Source organism: Aspergillus undulatus (genome assembly GCF_047715775.1).
Source record: "Aspergillus undulatus strain CBS 261.88 unplaced genomic scaffold BDV17scaffold_1, whole genome shotgun sequence".
Classification (NCBI taxonomy): Eukaryota; Fungi; Ascomycota; class Eurotiomycetes; order Eurotiales; family Aspergillaceae; genus Aspergillus; species Aspergillus undulatus.
This window is the reverse complement of record NW_027396605.1, coordinates 499,610-520,028: the sequence shown is the minus strand read 5'-3', so window position 1 is coordinate 520,028 and position 20,419 is coordinate 499,610. Positions and strand designations below refer to the sequence as shown.

General features: G+C 51.8%; 6 protein-coding genes across 6 annotated transcripts; 1 reads left to right on the top strand and 5 right to left on the bottom strand.

Annotated features, from left to right (window-relative positions):
- Window positions 1–396: 396 nt before the first annotated feature.
- Window positions 397–1,809, bottom strand: BDV17DRAFT_285984 (DUF292 domain protein; the record flags this gene model as incomplete). Its single annotated transcript, XM_073760815.1, has 2 exons — window positions 397–1,635; window positions 1,789–1,809. The coding sequence occupies 2 exons, from the start codon at window positions 1,807–1,809 to the stop codon at window positions 397–399; spliced, it is 1,260 nt and encodes a 419-aa protein (XP_073621091.1).
- A 456-nt stretch (window positions 1,810–2,265) lies between these two features.
- On the bottom strand, window positions 2,266–4,209 carry BDV17DRAFT_3887 (SUN domain-containing protein). The gene is made up of 3 exons (XM_073764458.1): window positions 3,559–4,209; window positions 3,277–3,509; window positions 2,266–3,228 (listed from the first exon to the last, which is right to left on the bottom strand). The coding sequence occupies exons 1-3, from the start codon at window positions 3,865–3,867 to the stop codon at window positions 2,400–2,402; spliced, it is 1,371 nt and encodes a 456-aa protein (XP_073621090.1). The 5' UTR covers window positions 3,868–4,209; the 3' UTR covers window positions 2,266–2,399.
- Window positions 4,210–4,595: 386 nt separating this feature from the next.
- Window positions 4,596–6,126, bottom strand: ppm1 (protein C-terminal leucine carboxyl O-methyltransferase ppm1). The gene is made up of 2 exons (XM_073764460.1): window positions 5,815–6,126; window positions 4,596–5,742 (listed from the first exon to the last, which is right to left on the bottom strand). Exons 1-2 carry the CDS (start codon window positions 6,068–6,070, stop codon window positions 4,838–4,840), a joined length of 1,161 nt encoding a protein of 386 aa, XP_073621089.1. The 5' UTR covers window positions 6,071–6,126; the 3' UTR covers window positions 4,596–4,837.
- A 162-nt stretch (window positions 6,127–6,288) lies between these two features.
- On the bottom strand, window positions 6,289–11,864 carry BDV17DRAFT_3864 (ubiquitin-protein ligase RKR1). Its single transcript, XM_073764456.1, has 8 exons — window positions 11,395–11,864; window positions 10,949–11,342; window positions 9,169–10,894; window positions 8,275–9,119; window positions 7,804–8,226; window positions 7,381–7,754; window positions 7,028–7,327; window positions 6,289–6,970 (listed from the first exon to the last, which is right to left on the bottom strand). Exons 1-8 carry the CDS (start codon window positions 11,692–11,694, stop codon window positions 6,449–6,451), a joined length of 4,884 nt encoding a protein of 1,627 aa, XP_073621088.1. The 5' UTR covers window positions 11,695–11,864; the 3' UTR covers window positions 6,289–6,448.
- Window positions 11,865–11,931: 67 nt separating this feature from the next.
- BDV17DRAFT_248773 (TFIIH/NER complex ATP-dependent 5'-3' DNA helicase subunit RAD3) lies at window positions 11,932–14,778 on the top strand. The gene is made up of 4 exons (XM_073756137.1): window positions 11,932–12,061; window positions 12,125–12,581; window positions 12,632–12,748; window positions 12,803–14,778. The coding sequence occupies exons 1-4, from the start codon at window positions 12,045–12,047 to the stop codon at window positions 14,582–14,584; spliced, it is 2,373 nt and encodes a 790-aa protein (XP_073621087.1). The 5' UTR covers window positions 11,932–12,044; the 3' UTR covers window positions 14,585–14,778.
- A 1-nt stretch (window position 14,779) lies between these two features.
- On the bottom strand, window positions 14,780–20,302 carry BDV17DRAFT_248771 (DNA-directed RNA polymerase I core subunit RPA190). Its single transcript, XM_073756136.1, has 4 exons — window positions 20,064–20,302; window positions 19,494–19,982; window positions 16,661–19,439; window positions 14,780–16,599 (listed from the first exon to the last, which is right to left on the bottom strand). Exons 1-4 carry the CDS (start codon window positions 20,246–20,248, stop codon window positions 15,013–15,015), a joined length of 5,040 nt encoding a protein of 1,679 aa, XP_073621086.1. The 5' UTR covers window positions 20,249–20,302; the 3' UTR covers window positions 14,780–15,012.
- Between the last annotated feature and the right edge of the window lie 117 nt (window positions 20,303–20,419).

Below are 20,419 nucleotides of genomic sequence, written 5' to 3'. Positions count from 1 at the left end.
TCCATTCTTTCGTTCTTTGGCATTATTCTTTGGCATCTTGGTTTCGTTTCCGGTTCCTGTATTGTATATTCGATGGACATTGGACACATGCATAGGTGGTGTCTGTCTGATTTTGCATTGCTTGCATTATTTCATCACTCGCGTTCTATACCTCTATCAGTATTCTCGATTCTGTTCTGTTCTGTTCTGGTTATGTTACGGATGTATGAAAAAGGTGGAAGGATGGAAGGAAAGGGAAGGGACGCAAAGGATGTAGATAGACCTGGATACATAATACATAGATTGCCATGACTCGTTTTATCAACAAACCATCAGACGTAATTCAGCCATGAGCATACCGAAGAGGCCTTGCCTTGAAGATCAAGGATGAACGTCGCTATATAAGAAAGAAAAATATCACCGCTTCAACGCTGCAAACCTCCTCGATAACTCATCCACATCCGGAATCCCACTCTTATCCCTATTCCTCCCTCCTCCTCCTCCTCCTCCTCCTCCTCCTCCTCCTCCTCCTGGCCCCCTCGCACTCGCACCCGCCCGCTGAGCCTGCGGACTAGGACTCGGACTCGTATCCCGGTTATCTTGCCCCGGAACCTTCACCCTCGGATTTGGGTTATCGCTCCGCGGGCCCGGCGGCGCAACGCTCACGGGGCTGGACTGGACATGAGGATTGAATCCCCGCGGTGGTGTCGCGCGCGTCAACTCTGCTGTTTCGGAGGCGCGGCGGATGATTTCGGTTGGTCTGGTGTCTTGATCTCCTCCTTCATTGTCTTCAAACGTAGGTATATCCCCATCTCCTCCGCCACCAATATCATCCCCCCTCCCATCCTCACCATCAACTTCATTCTGTTCGTCCCCCCAAGGAACTTTATAAGCCCGCGCAATCTCGCACAAATAACTCTCAACAAGTTCCTGACTTGGCGGCCTCACGCGCAACCCCTTCACCAATCGTTCGGGAACCTCCACGCCAACAAGCTTATTCTCCGACGCGAGGCTCATGAAGTCTTTCCCGTAGCGGTCTGCCAGTAACGAGCGGAGGAGCGTGAGTTCGCGGACTTCGGTGGGGAAGCGAGACCACGCGTAGAATATTGATACGGAGGCTTCGTCGAGGGCGGAGTCGAGGTAGTAGGGGTCTTCTGTGGCGGGGTTGGGGTCTGTTGAGTCGGCGGGGGGTGGGGGTAGTGTTTGTGGTTGTTGTTGTGATGATTGTGGTTGCTTCCCAGAGCTAAAAAGACCGAAGAACCCTCCCCCAGAACTCTTCTTCGCGTTCCCGCTGTCCCCCACCCCCACAACCGCCCCCGTCCCAGCACCAGCACCACCCCCCTTCCCTTGATTAATAGCAACAACCTCCTCCCTCACTCGTTGCCGTGCCCTAGTCCCAGTCTCCCCAAAAGCCAACCCATCCAACACCCCCGCGCGCGCAAGAAGAAGTTCACAATAAAGCTCAACCATCTCCATAACCTCAACAGCTATATCCGTCGCAATGACATTCTCGACGCGGATGCGGGCGGACGCGGCGCGGTTGGATTCGAGTAGTTGTGCGAGCTCGCGGCGTTGCACGACGGATGAGGCAGTGGATTTTTTCTGGAGGAGGCGCAGGCGTGGGATTAGGAGGTGGAGGGTTGATGTTAGTTTTGCCTGTTATTGTACTGTTAGTGGGTGGTTGGCTTGTTTGAGAAGGGATGGGATGGGGCTTTGGGTTGGGGAAGGGGGGTGGTGGTGCGGGGTTGATTGAAAAGGGAGGTTTGATTGTTGTGGTGGGATGGGAGGCGGTATAGGATAGAGACTTACTGTTTGCGGTGTTGGAGGCATTTCGGGCAGCTACCTATGTTGTTTGGCTAGGTCAGAGAGAAGAAGAGTAGATGGTGGGAAGTGAAGATGGGGGATGAGGTGATGTAGGCAGATAAGATGCCGCGGGGAGAGTCCGTCTTTAAACAGCAGCCTCAGGAGTCAGGCACCGCTATTTACATCCTACAGGTCTACCGAAGACTAGGTAGCAACACAATTACTTCACAAGGAGTATTATTTATTATTCAAAATTAGAGATAGGCTTTTATACATTTTCGCTGCTAGAAACAAAGGTAAAGTAAGCTATGCGCGCATAGAAGGACCGTCAAAAGTCAGACTGAGCTGATGAAGCCCGCAGTACAGTAAATCATCATCCAATCAATGTACAAGAACGTTAATCATAAGAGGTATCCCAAGAAGGAAATCAATATCAGGTAAAGTAAAGAGGTATCCAAGAAGAGAAGTGAAGGAAGTCAATCAAGTAGGCGTCAAGAAGAAAGGTAGCAGAAGAAAATGTGTCGTGGCCGAGTAGTTTCCTAGCGAGGTATATAATGTAGTCGGAGGCTGATACTCCGATAGTATCACCATTGCCACTGTCGAGGACTGTTTCTCGACTAGAATGTGAAGGCGGCCATCGCGACGACAACAAAGAGCGCCATCATGGCGTTCTGGCTGGTTTGTTGCGCGCCCGACGTCGGGCTAGGAGAGTCTTCTTCTTCGGCTTCGCTGGTGGACGAGGCGGCGAAGGCGCTCCCATCGCCGGTCTCAGCGAGCACATGGGGCTTGTAGGTGTAGTCGGGCCAGCCGGAGCTGCTTGAGCCGGAGGGGATCTTGTGTGTGGAACTCGACGGGGTGATGGACTCGGTGGACGAGGGAGCCGAGGTCGAGGACTCGGTGGTGGTGCTAGAAGTGGTGGTCGTAGTACTCGTGGGCTTGGGCGTGCTGGTCGTGGAAGAAGTAGTCGTGGTGGTGGTGCTAGAGCTGGTGCTGGTGCTGGTGGAAGTAGAGGAAGGAGCGGCAGAGCTGGAGGTCTCTTCTTCCTCATCGTCGCCGCCGCCGCTATCGCTACCGCCCTCGAACACAACAATCTTGGCCTTTTCTCCCTTGGGAACAGTAACAACACAGAAGTTGGCGCCGCCCGCACCGTCAGTCGAAGAGCCGGTCACTTCGTTGACATCGTGTTCAGCCGGGTCGATCTTGCAAGGAAGGCCATTGCAGTTGCCACCTTCACACTCAATCTCCACACCAAAGTCGGGGCGCTTGTTGCGGAAGGGGGTGGTGAGCTCGAGGTAGATGGGGTTCCATCCGATCTTGACAAAGGTGTTTCCGTCACCATCGGTGTTGGCGCCGGCAACATAGGCGGCCCAGTTGCCCCACGGGTTCGCCGAAGTACCCCAGACACAGGCGGTTTCAGGGCTCTTTCCAGGGGGGTTGATATAGAAACTGCCTACATCAGCATTGAAAATCTGCACTTCGGGACAAACGACTTACTGAGCAGCTGTCTCACACCAGTAGCTCATGTCCGGCACAGCAAGGGTAGCCACGCTCTCAACCAGGGTGGGAATCAACATGGCCTCATTACCCGGCAGGACGGTCTGACAGATCGAGACGACATCGCCGCAGCGGTTGACAGCTTCCACAGCGCCGGTACCGTCTTTACAGTAAGGCTTGCTGGGGAAAGGCTTTTCAATCTCTCCATCCTCGTTACAGTATAGACCGCCGTTCTACATACAATCAACATGCGCCCGCGAGTTTCCCGAAAGCGCAACTTACCATGGACATCGGGTAGGAGTATGAAGTCGCATCAGGGTCCCACTGCATCGAGACCTGGCCGGAAGGGCAGGCGTATGGGCAGTAGTTGCCCGGCTCGCACGACTGATCGGGGCTCATGGCCCAGCCAGCATTCTTCGACCCGGGAGTGACGGCGACCAGGCCGGCATCGGTAGGGAACGCGCAAGAGCCGCCTCTCTTCTCGACGACATCCTTCTTCCCGTGGAGGTGGGCGTGCGAATGGCCGTGGTTGTGCTGGGAGGCCTCGACGGCGACGGCGCAGAGCAAAGCGGAAGCGGTGATGAATCTCATATTGAAGCGATTGAGCCTGCAGTGCTGTTTCGTGAAAAGGAGTGTGAATGCGCGACCGCGACGGAGGAAGCAAGTCCACCGAAAAGGAAAAGAAGCGAAGAGCCTCGTGCCGAAGAGAATAGGGGGAGAAACGAAAGACTATGGTCAGGACCCTGATAGAGGTAACGAGCGACTCGGGGTGGGAAGGGAAAGAAAGGACTCAGAAACGGGGATACGAGGTTCCAACAAAGACCAAGGCCCCAAGCGCCCGCCAGAGCCCCGAAGCCCCTCTGGAGTCAGTGCGACTCTCTTTCTGTGTCTGTCTGACCCTGTGAACCGCTGCCAAAAAAAGGGTCCACAAGGGCCCTGGCACATTTCCTCTTTCGGCTTCCTTCGACGCTATCAACAATCCCGGCTCAGGGGCAAGCCAATCAGGGCCAGCCGCCGCTCCGTTGTCCCCCGCGGTTCGTGGATGTCGCAAATTGGCTCCAGTCAATCCATTCGCTGAGCGCCAATCAGCGCCACTGGGCCAAAGTCTTTCCGTGTGATCACTGTGAAAGGGCAAGAGCAAACAGCCAAACACTCCACTACTATCACTCTATCGCAGCCGAATCTGACCATCTTACGGGCCCTCAACTCCAATCGCTAGCTTATATCTGAGTCTGCTTGTCATACATTTGCGTCTTGGCTATGCGCTGTGAAAGAAATTGCAAGCAAGACGATGTAACTGCACGCTGAATGAGGACCGTCCTGTCACCGAATCTAGGCCCAGCAGATCGTCACTTCCCTTACCACAACCCAGCCTTCAAACTCTGAAAAGGGGGCCACATGGTCAGCCTTACTCTGCCTCGCAGTGGGAAACTGAGGACGACGATGGCACGCTAGCTGACCTGTGCCAATAGTCGCTCTTAGCCTGGCGGAGCAAATCCGGAGCAGGTCCCTGCCTTGGCCTTCGCGATAGCTGAATGACTAGAGCTCGGCCTCTCGAAATTCAGTCCTCCGACTGTTGCTGCTCCAACCCCCTCCATCCGTTAAACCGAGTCCTACCCTCGCGCCATCCCCAAGCAACACAATAATGCTGCGCGAGCAACTTCCACTCCTCCATCTCGTCCAGCATCTCTAACCTTGCGACACGTTCCTTTTCCTCCTCAGCCACCCATCGCTCCCACAGGAAGTCAACATCCGCTGCTGCCTGGCCACCGTCAAAGCCCTGTTCGTGGAGCCGCCGCCGCTGCGACTCCAACGACGCATACTTGTGGAGGGTCTGCAGCTGAATTCCGCGAGTCGCCAGATTCGCGACCATTGTTCGCCCGAACGCGTCGTCAGGCCGAATAGGCTCGTACAGAATCAGGGCCAGCGGTTCGGATTTCTCGTTTGGCGCTGGGAATAAGCTATGCGTAAAATATTGCACAACGCCGGCGGCCTCGTCTGGAGAGAGATACACTAGACAGCACTCGGACAATAACAACGTGGGCAGCGTGTTGTCCACGAGAGCCTGCAGCTTATGCCCCGCATTATGCGCCGGCGACGTATCGCTCTCTCCCTCGTGCGCGAGCGTCCGAAGATCGACCGCATGGATGTGGTAGGCGGGGGAATGCAGCTCATCCCCTGCGTCGGATATCGTAACATCCTCCGACTTCCCGAGCACACGCTGTAGAAGCGGCGTCCCCCGAATAGCCTTGATCTTCGCGACATTGTTCACCGCAAAGTCAAGCTCGTGGTAGACAAGATCCTGTGCCGGGCGCGTAGACAAAAGCCGGAAAACTCGCGTGTCCGACCCAGCCCCGAGCGAAATAATCTGCTTTTTCTTTGTCTTCCATGTCGGATCCGAGTCCGCGGGAGGTCCTAGGAATCTCGCGACGAGCTGATCGATTGCCGTTGTGCGTACGTAGGTCCCTATCCAAGCCAATTCCACCAATTAGTCCAACCCCACCATCAAGAAACAACAAAACAAAAGAGCAATCTCACCTCGATTAATAATAGGCAACCGCCTCGTCTCAAGACTCTGCGGCGTCAGAGCCCTCGCAAACGGATCTTCCAGGTATCCCAATCCCACCGCGCTCAGCCGCGACACGCTGGCGTCATTGTCTGTCCCCTGGACGACCTTGTCCTTGTGGCCTGGACCAGAAGAGCTATCGTGTCCGCCGCGCCCTCGTAATCCGCGACCGCGACCGCCGCGGCCTGAACGGAGAGTGTTGAGGTTGGGGATTTGCGAGGCTGACATTGTAGTCGGGATGGCGGGGTCATTGTGAAGCTTCCAAGTTCCGAGGTTTGGCTGCGGAATGCGGAGAGCTGTGAGGTAGCTCTGCAGGGGGGATGTCGATGTGGCGGGGCTCACCTAAGTAACGCGTGCGTTTTCTTGCATGTGCAAAGTTTAAGTTATAGTAACTTTGAAGTGATTATTTACGGAGTATGCTTCATCGATGCGGTATATTTATTCGTATCTATCGCTGTATATTCATATTCAAATCTAATGCTTCAGCTTCAGCCGTCTGTGACGGCACCACGAAATCCCCAATCGATCAATCAACTTTTCCAGACCCAGCCCTCTCTATATACTGCATAGGGTACACCACGCCCGCAAAATCCCTCACAACCCCCCTCACGCAAACGTAAACTGATTCCGACAAAGCGGGCAAGTACTCTGGTTAGAGCTCTTAAACCAACGAAACAAACAAACCGAATGGAACGCATTCTTGCAAGTCGCGCACCGCTTGTTCGGCGTCTGCATATCCGTCGAAATAACCGAATAACAAATCGCGCACTCAGACTGCCCCTTCAACGCACCCTGCACGTTCCTCCTAAACGCGAGGAGGCCATCTTCGAGAATTCCATTGCTGAACATGATTACGCCCTGGATTGTCAGGAGCCACGACTTCCACTTCTTCTCGTCGACCAGGACCCGGCTGCGTCCTGCTACCAGGGCCGGGTGAAGTGGGTAGGCGGGGGGGAGGGAGATTGTTATTGCGACGGGCGGGGATTCCTCGTCGACGGGGATGGAGGCGATGATTTCGGCTGTTTTGGAGGAGATTTTTACGCTTAGCGGGCGTTCTTCGTCTTGGTCTTGCGTTGTTATCCAGGTTGTTACGCGCTCTAGGGAGTCGGTTATGACGAGGGGGGAGATCTGGTTTGTTGTTAGTTTATACCTTGAAATAGGGAATGGAGGGGGATGGTCACTCACGAATTTCTCCGTCCAGGTTTCCACAGGGCCCTTGATGCGCTTCTTCGCGTCGATCCACCAGGCTTTTGTTAGGTTGGCGAGATGGCGCAGGCAGAGGAAGTAGAGGTGGATGAGGAGCCATTCGATTTCCTTCTCGTAGCTCTCGGATTGGTCGAGGTCGAAGGAACGAATATCTTGCTTCGACGCGTCGACGAGCTTCCCGTGTCCTTTTTGGAGGAAGTCGAACATGAATTCGAGCAGGGAGGGCAGGACATCGTGTTCCTTGATGTTGGAGACGTACTGATCTTGAAGGGTGAATGACTGGGAGAGAAATTAGTCAGATGCTTTTGGAGAGAAGGTGGACAAGAACGTACCGCGTCCGTGAAGTGGTCAAAGACCAATTTCCAGCTCAGGAGATACGATCGTATGTCGGCCCAGGTCTTGTCGTCGCCATACGACAGTGATATTGACTCCATGGTTGGTGCGCCCAGTAACAAGGAGATGATTTCATACGGAAGCTTGACTTCTGATTTTGACAGCGCCACATCAAAGGATACCTGCTCTTGTACGCTTGGGATATACCGATGGAGAAGAGTGTATGCTGTATGCTGGAGAACAAGGCTATGAGCTGTCAGTAGAGGATAAACCCGGCTGACATCCTCAAGATTTTCGATCGGCATCGTCTTGATCAAGCGACACAGACGGTCGACTGTGAGGTCCCGGGGTAGGTGGAAGGTGGTAGATGAATCTGAATCGGGTCAATACGATACGATAAAAATAAGTTCTTGAGGACTCACCGAACTTGCATAGAGTGGATGTCAGGACATTGAAAATTGTTGTCTTTCGGTCCGCCCATGCATCCTTCACGTCATCGTTGCTGTCTTCATCCTTAACAATACACTCTAAACAGCTGAAAAGCCTATATGATGAGTTGAGCACGGTCAAGGCGTCATCTCCTCCGCTAATATTCCGCCATGTTGAGCTGAGAACTTCCAGACAGTCTTCCCAGTGTGGACCGTACATGTCCTTAACATGTGGAAGTGCAAGCGTTAGACCCTTGAGGATCTCGGTTTTGAGGCTGAGAGATATTTGCTCCGACTGAAGGCATTGTATCAAGTGTTTCACAAAGAAGATCAATCGTTGCGTTGGCATGGATGCCATAGGATTGGTTTCTTCCTCGTCAGAGAGGAGTAGATTGAGCAAAGCTAGTTTCCGGAGGCCTTTGTGCTGTTAGTCGGGCTGTTTCTAATCCGTTTCTGGGAACTTACCGTTTGTCGACTCATCTTCAACATTCAGGCCAGTCGAGTCCGCAACAAATTCATTGCAGATCCGGACACCAGCGGGGTTGGCCAGTATGGGACGTCGCAGGACGGCTATCCAACTAGCGGAACGTATAACATTGACTCTTCGGATTTCTTTGCAGAACTGGGTTATCCCCTCGGAAGAGTAACCTATATCCGATAGGTCCATTTCTTCCATGATCTTCGTAAAAGCTTCTCCAACCCGATACGCTGCAGGCGAGGTATCGTCCAATTGCTCGACCTTGGTTTTCCAAACCGAAGCAAGAGCAGATGAAATGGGCACCTCTGCTGAATGAACCAGCTGGGGCAATGAAGACCAGCTGCGGATAATCTTCCTTGCATCGTTGACGATGTCACGGTATTCCTCTCGTAACTCATGGGTCAGCGATCCAGCAATGTAGTTGTACCCCTCGATATCAAGGTCATCCTCAATCAGCTGCACCGCCAGAGGTAGGTTCGAGAACAAGACCTCGAACCCTTCCATGCCGAGATGCTGGGTAAAATCAAACGAAGACAGCATCCGGACAGTAAAGTGAGTTAGTCGGAATGCAGCTGAACATTGACTTGAATCGCGCGCGATGTTCTCGTAACGCTGCGAAAATGACTCTGACAGCTTCCGATTCACCAGGTGCACAACGCCTGAAAGGGGATTCGTAATGGCGGTTGAGTACCGAGGTGGTAGTTCAAGGAAGGGACCCAATGCTTCCTCCCACATTTGCTGTGAGGGAAGAACATCTTTAGCCAGCTGGCTGATTTCTTCCGGTTTGGAACTGCGTAACAATTCTTCGCCAATATCCAACAATGACTCGACCCTTGTTCAATTAGCTGCAGTGCTTAGGGCATAATGCACAGGTCACTTACGATAACGACTCTTCCTTAGCATGAGCCAGACTCTCTTGTAGAATCTCAAGGCTTGCTTTGGTACTTGTCTCTGCAACTGCTGACTTCTTTATCTGAGTGATCAATGACTCTGCGAGGCTAGCGATGTCTTCCGATGGTAGTTCTGTTAGGAAGATCAATTTTGCAGTCAGTTTCGATCCCTGACTTCCAATCTGGAACCTCTTCGCTGCAGCAGTAGCAGCTGAAACGATCTGCTTTAGCCCCTGTAATGTGTTGAAGATCTCGTCATCCACGGACAGATTATCAAGAATAGAAAGGAATATGGAGTCCTCTATTTCTCCTTGACTGGTAGGATTTTGCAAGGCGGAAATAACCACGGCCCAATGTAACTGACTTCCTTTACAGGCTAGTTCCAGAGCTCGCATGACTAGTGGTCCGAGAATCTCGTTGTCCACTTCGTTGAAATCGAGGCTCGAAAGCAGTTTCTGAACAGCACTGGCATTGGTCATTACATTTTCGAGCTGTGCAATCCGCTTGACAAGCTCTTCGAAACTTGATTCAAAACCAGGCCAAGAACGACAACGTAGAATGATTGAGATCAGCTGGTCACCGCTGGGGGAGAACAAAAGCTCCGGTGCATCCTTTTGAATAAAGTCCAGGAGCTCTTGTGAGTGATGTGCAATCTGTGGTACTTTGCGCACTACCTCTTCGACAACGGCTGTCGCACCATAAGGTTTGCCGTTCCGAGATCGCAAGACTTCCAAACAACTGTGCAGCAGCCCCAAGTTCAACTGCTCAAGCGTGTGCAATACTTTGGGTTCAAGCTCTTGATCGGCAAGGCGGGAGAGTAAAGAAGCTTCAAGAGAAAAAAGGCGTCCAGCTTGAGCACATACTGCGTCTTGCGAAGCTTTGAAGTCTTTCGACTGTTCAGGCGATGAGAGTCGGACAGCTTCAATCAAGTCGTCAGACAGTTTCGTCCAAAGGTCGTTGAACGCAGTGTCGTAGCCAAATGAAAACAGAGCGGTTAAGTATTCGCTGCAAATAGCTTCCGACGAATTCCTGGGCAGCGTCCACCGAGAAGCCTCTAGTGAGGGTCTCACGTATTGCACTATCAAAGGGGAAAGCTCTTCGTGTAGAAGCTTTATTGTGTCGGGGTCGGATAGCCCCTGGGCGAGCCACATAGCAGTCTCAACATACATCTTCCAGCCTAATGTTCTATTCTGTTGTGGCTCTTCCCTTAAGTTCAGCCCCTCATGGATTGCCTGCATCAAAGCTGTTGCACTCGACAATCCAATGGTATCATCGCCAGAAGAGTTAGGGTCAAGTTTTGCCAGCGTTTCTGGCGGCACCAGTTGCAGCAATTGGTAAATATTTGACCAAAACAGCCCCGGGCCGCCTTGAGAGCCCTTCCGTATGTACTGGAGCAATCTCTTTGAAGAGGATGTCTTACCAGAGTAATCATCGGTCCAGGCCTGAGGCCGCAAGGAAGTTACATGCAGTAGAGCCTCTGAGAAGTCGGAAGCGGAACCAAGCTGACTGATGTGAAGGGATTTGCCTATCAGAGCTCCGCTGACCAGTCTCCAATCCAGCTCCTCCGGCTCTCCGGAGACAACGGTTCGAATGAGCATGTATACCGAGCGACGAACGAAAGGATCATCATGGTAACAGAACGCCCATATTGATTTACTCCCAAGGATGCCCTCTATCGTTGCGATGTCATTCTGTTGTTCTTCTTTTGTGGTATTCCCTAGTTATTGTTAGCGAAATCCCACTCCCCATAATTAATTGTAGACAAACGTGCCTAATATCCGATTGAACAACAAAATAGCAGTCCCGACTACGCGGGCATACTTTGCCTCGGCATCCTCAGGGTTGACTGTCCTTTCGTCGCTCAGGGTGTGAGGAGTTTGCTGAAGAATGACATCATCGACGAAGTCAAGAATAGAAGTCTGAAAGACCTTCCAAACGCCCTTCCTCTTCTCATCGGTAGTAAAGACTCGCGTTATGGAGTCTACAGCGGACTGATGCACAGGCTTGTCGTTGTCGTAGACTCCAGCCATCCATGCCCCAACCACCTTGGGCAGGAACTTGGCAACCCGCTTCCCGACGAGACCAGCAATTGACCCTTGAGCTGAATGAGCGGATTGCCTCACTCTGCGGTCAACGTCAGTTGACGCTCTAGGATATATTCTAATCTATCCATGATTAGTTAGGTTCCATCCAGTCGTCGCGGAAATCCAATCTTACCCAGGCCTCCAAGAATCCGTCATCGAGGGTGCCTCCACTTGTTGCTACATTCGAAACATAAGACCGTATGTCTTCCAAGGCCTTCGTCCTCGTGACATCGTCTTTCTTCGAGAAGTTCTTGAAAGCAATCGCCAGTTGAGGGTCTGATATCTGGGACAGATCCGGTGGCTCGGCCACATACGTTAAAGAAGATCGCTCTTTCCCTTGACCCGGCACAGACGAGGAAAATCCTCCAAAGCCTCCAAAGGTGCCAGCAGCAGCACGGCTGCTCGACGCTTGCGATTTGAACTTTTTACTCATAGCAATAATGTGGGGTAGCGGGGTGATATGACCTGAGAGAACGACGAGCAGCGGGCTCAGAAGAAAGGAGAGAAGGAAGGAAAGAAAGAAAGAAAAGTGAAACTCAACCGAATGGTTCCTCTTGGCTCACTGTCATCCCAGCAGTGATCCGAATATATTGTTGGCGAACAGCTCAAGCCCGTTGCGGCTTTGTCGGCGTCCTTATCGGGTCGACACGTGACCTGGTGTTCGATGTAGTCATCGCTCGCCCAAACGGGAAAAGCTCAACGCGGTCAGAGGATCTCCGGCCCAAAAAGAGGCGCTGCGATCTGACGAGCTTCCCTTCTCCAGCTTCACGCTCGCCACTCACAATGAAATTTTTCATTGAGTAAGTGCTGCATGCTTTCGCGTAACGGAGTACAGTTATCTAATAGCTTCTCTCCTTCTATAGTGATCTTCCCGTCCTTTTCCCGTACCCTCGTATATACCCCGAGCAATATGCCTACATGTGCGATCTTAAGAAGACCCTCGATGCCGGGGGTCACTGCGTTCTCGAAATGCCTTCGGGTACCGGAAAAACAGTTACTCTGTTATCGTTGATCGTCGCCTATCAGCAGCATTATCCAGAGCACCGGAAGCTCATCTACTGTTCCCGAACCATGTCCGAGATCGAGAAGGCATTAGCGGAGTTGAGGGAGCTGATGAAATTCCGCTCTGAGCAACTGGGATATACTGAGGACTTCCGTGCATTAGGCCTTACTAGTCGAAAGAATCTATGTCTGCATCCGTCCGTCAAGCGGGAAAAGAGTGGCACGGTAGTTGACGCTCGATGTCGGAGTTTGACCGCCGGCTTTGTCAAGGAAAAGAAAGAGAAGGGCGAGGACGTTGAGCTGTGTGTGTATCATGAGGTACGGGATGAGGGCCCGCGTGCTCCTAGTGCGTGGCTAACACTCTTCAGAATCTGGATCTCCTCGAGCCCCATAACCTTGTGCCTCCCGGCGTCTTCACACTCGATGGTCTATTGAACTACGGAGAGCAACATAAGCAATGCCCCTATTTCTCTGCTCGGCGCATGGTGAGTTCTCAGATACCATCTCTCTTGGGGAACATCTTTCTAAATTGACTTTAGATGCCTTATTGCAATGTCATCATTTACTCCTACCACTATCTCCTAGACCCGAAGATCGCCGAACGAGTTTCAAAAGAATTCTCCAAAGACTGCATAGTCGTCTTCGACGAGGCACACAACATCGATAACGTCTGCATTGAGTCGCTTAGCATTGATATATCCGAAGATTCATTACGAAAAGCCACGAGGGGCGCCAACAATTTGGAGCGGAAGATTCAGGATGTCAAGAGCTCCGACGCAGAGAAGCTCAATAACGAATACATGAAGCTTGTTGAAGGGTTGCGGGAGGCCGAACAAGCTAGAGACGAAGATCAATTTATCTCAAATCCTGTTCTCCCTGATGACCTGCTCAAAGAGGCCGTTCCAGGAAACATACGGCGAGCGGAACACTTCGTTGCCTTCCTCAAAAGATTCATCGAATATCTCAAGACGCGAATGAAAGTCACCCACACCATATCAGAAACACCTCTCTCTTTCCTAAATCACGTCAAAGAATTGACCTTCATTGAACGGAAGCCTTTGCGATTCTGCGCGGAACGATTAACATCACTTGTCAGGACGCTAGAACTTGTCAACATAGAGGATTACCAACCGCTTCAAGAGGTCGCGACATTTGCAACACTGGTCTCGACTTACGACAAGGGTTTCCTGTTAATATTGGAGCCCTTCGAATCAGAGGCCGCGACAGTGCCAAATCCGATCCTCCACTTTACATGCCTGGACGCCGCCATCGCAATCAAGCCAGTGTTCGATCGATTCAGCTCAGTGGTCATTACGTCTGGGACTTTGTCACCGCTCGAAATGTACCCTAAGATGCTACGATTCACGACCGTCATGCAGGAGTCATATAGTATGACCCTTGCCCGACGATCATTCCTTCCTATGATCGTTACTCGCGGATCAGACCAAGCGCAGGTCTCATCTGGTTTCCAGATCCGAAACGACCCAGGTGTCGTTCGAAACTATGGAAACATTGTTCTCGAATTCTCTCGAATTACCCCAGACGGCGTCGTCGTCTTCTTCCCCTCCTACCTATACATGGAGTCCATCATCAGCATGTGGCAGGGCATGGGCATCCTCGACGCAATCTGGAACTACAAACTAATCCTTGTCGAAACCCCCGACGCCCAAGAATCATCTCTAGCACTAGAAACATACCGAACAGCATGCTGCAATGGTCGAGGTGCTTTACTTCTTTGCGTCGCCCGAGGAAAAGTCTCCGAAGGTATCGATTTCGACCACCACTACGGCCGAGCCGTGCTCTGCATCGGCGTCCCATTCCAATACACCGAGTCGCGCATCCTCAAAGCGCGCCTCGAGTTCCTACGAGAAAACTATCGCATTCGAGAAAACGACTTCCTCTCTTTCGACGCGATGCGGCATGCTGCGCAATGTCTAGGTCGTGTCCTCCGTGGCAAAGACGACTACGGAGTCATGGTTCTCGCCGACCGGCGATTCCAGAAAAAACGGACGCAGCTTCCGAAGTGGATCAGTCAAGCACTTTTGGAGAGCGAAACAAATCTCAGCACGGATATGGCCGTCGCGACTGCGAAGAACTTCTTGCGGACTATGGCTCAGCCGTTTAAGACGAAAGACCAGGAGGGGATTTCGACTTGGAGTCTTGCGGATTTGGAGAAGCACCGCGCGAAGCAGATGCAGGAGATGGAAAGGGTACAGAGGGAAGAGTTTGCTCATGGGAATGGAACTAACGGTACTCACAATGGGGTAAGAGAGGAATTCGATGACGATATCGATCAAGACCTCGTGATGATGGATGCGTAGTGAGCTTCATCTCATGCTCTTGGTTCAGAGATTGTAAATTTGGATGCGCCTCAAATTTTGACATTCCGCTACTGAAAAAAATGGCTGCGAGCAACTTGCATGATACCACGGGTGTCCGGAGTTGGTTCAATCTGGGATTACGAATAGGTACATTTATCTAGATTTAAACACAATTCATATACTATCTATTCTTCACTAGGTATAAAATGCTTGTAGATGTAGATTAAATGATAACTGACAATGACAAGGATAGGAAACTTTTTGATTTCCACTTAGACAAAACTCCAGAGTTCATGGGACACATCAGGAACAGAACTGCGTATCAACAATAAATGGGCCCTGAGAAACATGTACAACGGCTGAAGAGAGACAAAAGATACACCAAGACAACACAATTATGAGCACAGGAAGGAGAAAGCACGTCACGTCTACGCCACAGGAGCAAGGACATCGAAAGCACCCGTACCAACATTTCCAGCCCGACCAACAACAATCCTACTACTGGGGTTGTTGAGGTTATCCCAGTCTCGCTCGAGCACAGCCTCCTTAAGGAACCCGACAGTCGTCTCGAAACTCATCTTCGCCAACGGCGAAGATATATCCTTGACGAGCTGGTTACGGTTGAAAGCACGGAAGGCACCAGAGTGTGTCATCACGTCACCGATCAGGTTCAGGTGGCGGTTATCGACGGAGATACTATGGCCCTTGAAAACGGCGTCCATTTCACGGACGATGGACGCGCGGGCGGCCTCGACACCGTAGTGGATGAGCATGTGCTCGATTGAGTTGGTGTAAAGGGTGTGAGGGTTGATGATGTCTTGGTAGTCGCGCATGGCGAGCAGGTTGACGCCGTCAGTGACGACGCAGGCTGGCTCGCCCTTGGCGCCGTCGGCTTCGACGAATGTACAGTTTCCGAGGCCGGGGATGGACTGGATGACTGCGCTGCGGGCGGCGGATTCGACGAGGGGTAGGAGGAGGAGCTTGGGCGTTGCGATGTCGTACTGTAGCTGGATTGTGCAGGAGGAGCCCTTGTGCGGGTTGAACTTGAACTGGGTGACTTCGGCGAATCTACCGCGGACGTCGTCTTCGCGCATCTTTGCGTCTCCTTCAGAGTCGGAGTCGGAATCGGAGTCTGAGTCGGAGGCGTCGTTCATTCGCACATCGCGGGACGTGCCTACGTCGTCTTGGTCTTCGTCGTCTTCGCGTGCGTCCGTCTGTCGAATCATCCTCTCTTCCTCCTCCTCGGGGCCTTCGTATGAAACCTGGTTTGATCTGTTTTGACCTCCTCTGGCGCGCTTGGCGTCATCTTCATCGTCTTCGATGTCGTCATCGGGAGGTTGTTCTTCATCGTCACGACCCCGAGGCGCTTCCTCGACGGTGCCGACGGAAACGCCAATCTCAGGCTGCGCCGCCGAGTTGCTCAATGACTTCTCATCATGTCGCTTCTTCAGCTCAGACTTGGTAAGCTTCACAAGCCTTGGGATGAACTTGTGCTGCAGAGTCGCCTGCACATCGCGGATGGTGATGGCGTATTCCGCGGTGTATTCCTCCGCGGGGAACAACGTGATCTCGATGTCGTAGATCTTGGCTTTCGTGCTGCCGGCGGAGATTCTCTCTTTGACCTGCACCTTGTCGACAACTTCCGCGATGCTGAGCTTGCTGATGGCCTTTGCGAACCTCTCGCCGTGCTCCTTGGGTAGCTCCTCATTCAAGATCAAGGTCATGGTGGGCGTCATGATTTGCTTGCTAGCAGTCATGACGATTTCACGAAGACGTGGAATACCCAATGTGACGTTCTTTGCGGAGTGACCAGCCAAGTGGAAGGTGTTCAGGGTCATTTGAGTGGACGGTTCACCGATAGACTGTCCAGCCACAATACCAACGGCCTCACCAGGGTCGACGACCGAATTCATGTATTTCATGTTCATCAAAGAGTCGAATAACCGCTTTGTCAATTTGGTGTCGATGCCCTTCTTCTTATCCTTCAGAAGCTTGTTGGTGTTGTCGTCCTCAAACTTTTTTTGAGTAAATTCATTAGCCTTAGGAAATTTCGACCAAGGGAGAGTTAAATCATACCTTCTTAAGTGCCTGGGAGAACAGTTCGGATGTACTACCCATGTTGCCTCCAGGGGGGTAAAGAGACAAAACAGGGTCCATAGCATCCAGCTTCCCAGTCTTGCGCACCTTCTTCATGGCGTCCTTGTGCCAATTCGTCACCGCTTCCTTTTCCAAGTTGTGGTAGTTTCTCTGCCAATTGACCTGCTCCTGGATGGAGACGTGGTTTGACGCCAAGAAGTCAAAGTCCTGCAGGTGAACCTGCTTCGTGATATCAAGACCATCCTCTCCGTACAAGAACTGGACGATGGAGCCATCGGAGCTTTCTCGTACTGAGGAATCATACTCCGCGCGCAAACCTTCCATACCCTTGATCAAGCAACGCTGCAAGTAACCTGATCTAGAGGTCTTGACGGCGGTATCAATCAGACCCTCACGACCAGCCATGGCGTGGAAATAGTACTCTTGGGGCTTGATACCAGTCAAGAAGCGACCGTAGACATAACCACCAGCCATAGGGTTCGTGTCGAAAGCCCTAAAGCAGGGAAGAGTTTTACCACTGATCATGACAGGCACACGTCGACCTTCCAAAACCTGCTGGCCCAAGTTGCAAGAAATCAGGTTAGCATTGACAGCGGAACCCTTGGCTCCGGTAACTGTCATAGACTGCATTTGGTTCCACGGGAAGGGCTTCGCAAGACCTCGTGGCAGACAAGCCTTGGTGATTTCAGTCGACAGCTGCGCCGATCGAGCGTTCGATACACTATCCAAACCACTTTGCTTGTCGTCATCGCGCAACACTTCTTCCAGGCGACGTCGCAATTCGGCATCCTCATCGGGTACTTTGGTTTGGTCAAGCGTCACATATTTCAGCGCAACCTCGCGGCCCATTGCTGGTCCCTCGGCAAGTTTCTCCTTACGCATGCGATTACCTTCCTCAGTCAATCGAAGATCGTCGATACCGCAAGTAAAGGCGCGCATGTTCAGGAATCGGGTCAGAAGTCGTCCAAGTATACTGAGTAGCTTTCCCGCAACTGTGTGGCCGTAGACTTCGTGGATAGAGTCGATCAACCCACCTGCGGTAGGTCCGATCTGCTTCTTATCCAAAATACCGCAAAGCAACTCTCCATCCTTGAAGAGAACCTGGTCCTCTTCGTTGCCCTTACCCCAGCGATCTCCTGGCGTTGAAGACTTGCTCTTCAGGTTGAGTCCTGCTCTCCCGGGCGGCATGATGTTCTTAAGAATTGTTGTAATCACCTGCTTTCCAGTCCAGAGAGGCTTTGGCCGGATGATTGCCGGGTCAATGACTTGAATCCTTTCAGATACTGTATGGGAGTTTTCGGGCCTCAAGCAGCTGTACAAAAGTTCCTGGTAGTCTTCCCTGTCAAAGAAGGCATCACGGCACGTAAACCAGGTACTCATCGAAATGTGATCTTGAATCAAACCACGAAGAGGTTTACCAGACGTAGCAACTAGATACTGGTGATCCGCATCTGCAAGCGTCATGGCCTCCGTCCGAGCAAGTTCGTTCTGAGGGAAGTGCATGTTCATCTCGTCACCATCGAAATCCGCATTGTAAGTGTTACAGTTGGCGTAATGCATTCGAATTGTCTTCTCGTTCGGGAGTACACGAGCTTTGTGACCCATGATAGAGGGTTTGTGCAGTGTCGGCTGTCGGTTCATCAAGACGATATCACCAGTGGTGAGGTGGCGGTAAACCTTCTTGTTGCGCGAACCTTTAATCCTCCAATTTGACGGCGCGAGAAGCTGGTTGGCCAAAGCTATCCGTTCGTCAAGACTCTTGAACTTGAGGTTGGTCACTTGTCCTAGCTCATTTTCAATGGCCATAGCACCAGGGTACTTGTCAGGACCGTTAATAACCGCCTGCTTCAATTCCCAGAAGTTGTGGTTGGTGACAGGTTCCGGATAGGTCAACTTCATCGCGAATACCATGGGGACACCAATTTCATTTGTTTCAATGTTCGGATCAGGTGAAATGACACTGCGAGCAGCGAAGTTCACACGCTTACCCATCATGTTCTTTCGGAACAAACCCTCCTTCTTCTCCAGTATCTGTTTGATACCATTTGCAGCTTTGGCTGCCGCCGCCCCGGTGACACCGCTTCGATCACGATCGATCAGGCCATTGACAGTTTCCTGCAATTGAACGATCGCATGCAGGAGATCGCGGAAGTCACGAGCACGAGAAACTGAATCGGTGCCTTGATTTTGTCTTTCTTTGCTGATCTGGTTGATGATGTCACAGTTCTTCAGAATTTGCGTTAAGGGGGTATTTTGTTGGGCTTCCATGATCGAACCCGCGCCCTGCACAGCAGCTGGACGATATTTGTTTGGCGGAACCACAATGTTCTTGATGAAAAACATGTCGGCGGTGACTCGGGATTCCTTTACGGGCGTAGGTCGAGAGTTGTATACAAGATTCAAGATCTCGGCTTCTTTCTCGAAAAGCAGAGTTATGGCAGCGTGAACCTCGGACGACGGCATGTAATGCTGGGTCTCGCCAGCACCTTGCTTCCGAGTTTCTGCTTGCGCGACAACTGCATTGCCACGAGCGACTTCTTCTTCCGCACCATGAGTTTCCGAGGTAACGCTGGCTGTATCGGAGATGCCGTTCCCAGTGGCATTTTTCTCCTTGGCACTGAGTCTCTTCGCTTGCTGGAGGAGGATGAGGGAGTTCGGTATCTGCAGTCCTGCTTGAATCATGGCCTGTCGAGCCTTCTCCGTGAAGGGCTTGCGGAAAATTTTGGAAGCTCGGTCTTTTCGGTAGCCTGGGGACATACTTTGGAAACAGTTAGTGAGCGGTCAACAGTCTGAGGTTTAGATAGCGACATACCCACTGCAGCTGGCGCACTTTTTAGCAGCCACCAGATCTTTAAAGAACTCTTTAATCAATTCTCGCCTTTTCTCCATAGCTAGAGGATTCTTCGCTCCGGCCAGTATACTCTTCAACGCCCCAGTTGCCTGCGCTTCCCGTATGCACCTCTTGACATAAGCGTTTCTGCGAATCATTACATCGTCTTCATCTTCGTCGTCATCGTCAGATCCATCCGCATCTTTGCTCTTCTTCGAGCTCGACCCCTTGGCGCCCATGGAGTCGATAACTGCCACTCCGTCGACCAATCCATATTGTAAAAGGCGCAGCTTGCAAGTATATTGGTTTACTTGTGTTCGAGACATTTGAAAGCGATGGCAGAAGACGCATTGCGCTCGTAGTAAACGATAGAGCTGATCGAGGTGTGTGACGTTGTATACATGTACAGGGAGCTCGATGTGTCCGGGATGGCCGGTACAGGACCAAGTGTTCTGGCGACATGTCGTACACCTGTATCTAGTTAGCTATTTAATCTCGAGAGCCTGCGGCGCAAATCACTAAAAGGTATATACGAAAAGAAGAAAGACGCACGTATGATCGCCCCAAGCACCCAGCGCAGGGTCGTATAGTCCACCAGGGACAGGGTTGTTGAAGGAATCCAAAGTCGGAGTATTATGGATTCGCTTTACAGAGATCGCTTTGATATCCTGGTCAGAGTAGACATCAAAGTTGATCCCCGCGATTGAGGAGGCCACGGGGCGTGCGAAGGTCGCCATTGTCCCTGTCGCAGCTCCTTGAGCAACAGAAAACGCCGCGGTGCGAATTCTTTTTGTGAGAGCCGGCTGCTGGCGGAAAAGCGGATTGCGGGAGCGACGATCATGAAGCTGCAGAAGAAAAATTGTCCCAGCTTTTTTTTCTGCCGCTCGGAACCGCCTCACGACATCTTG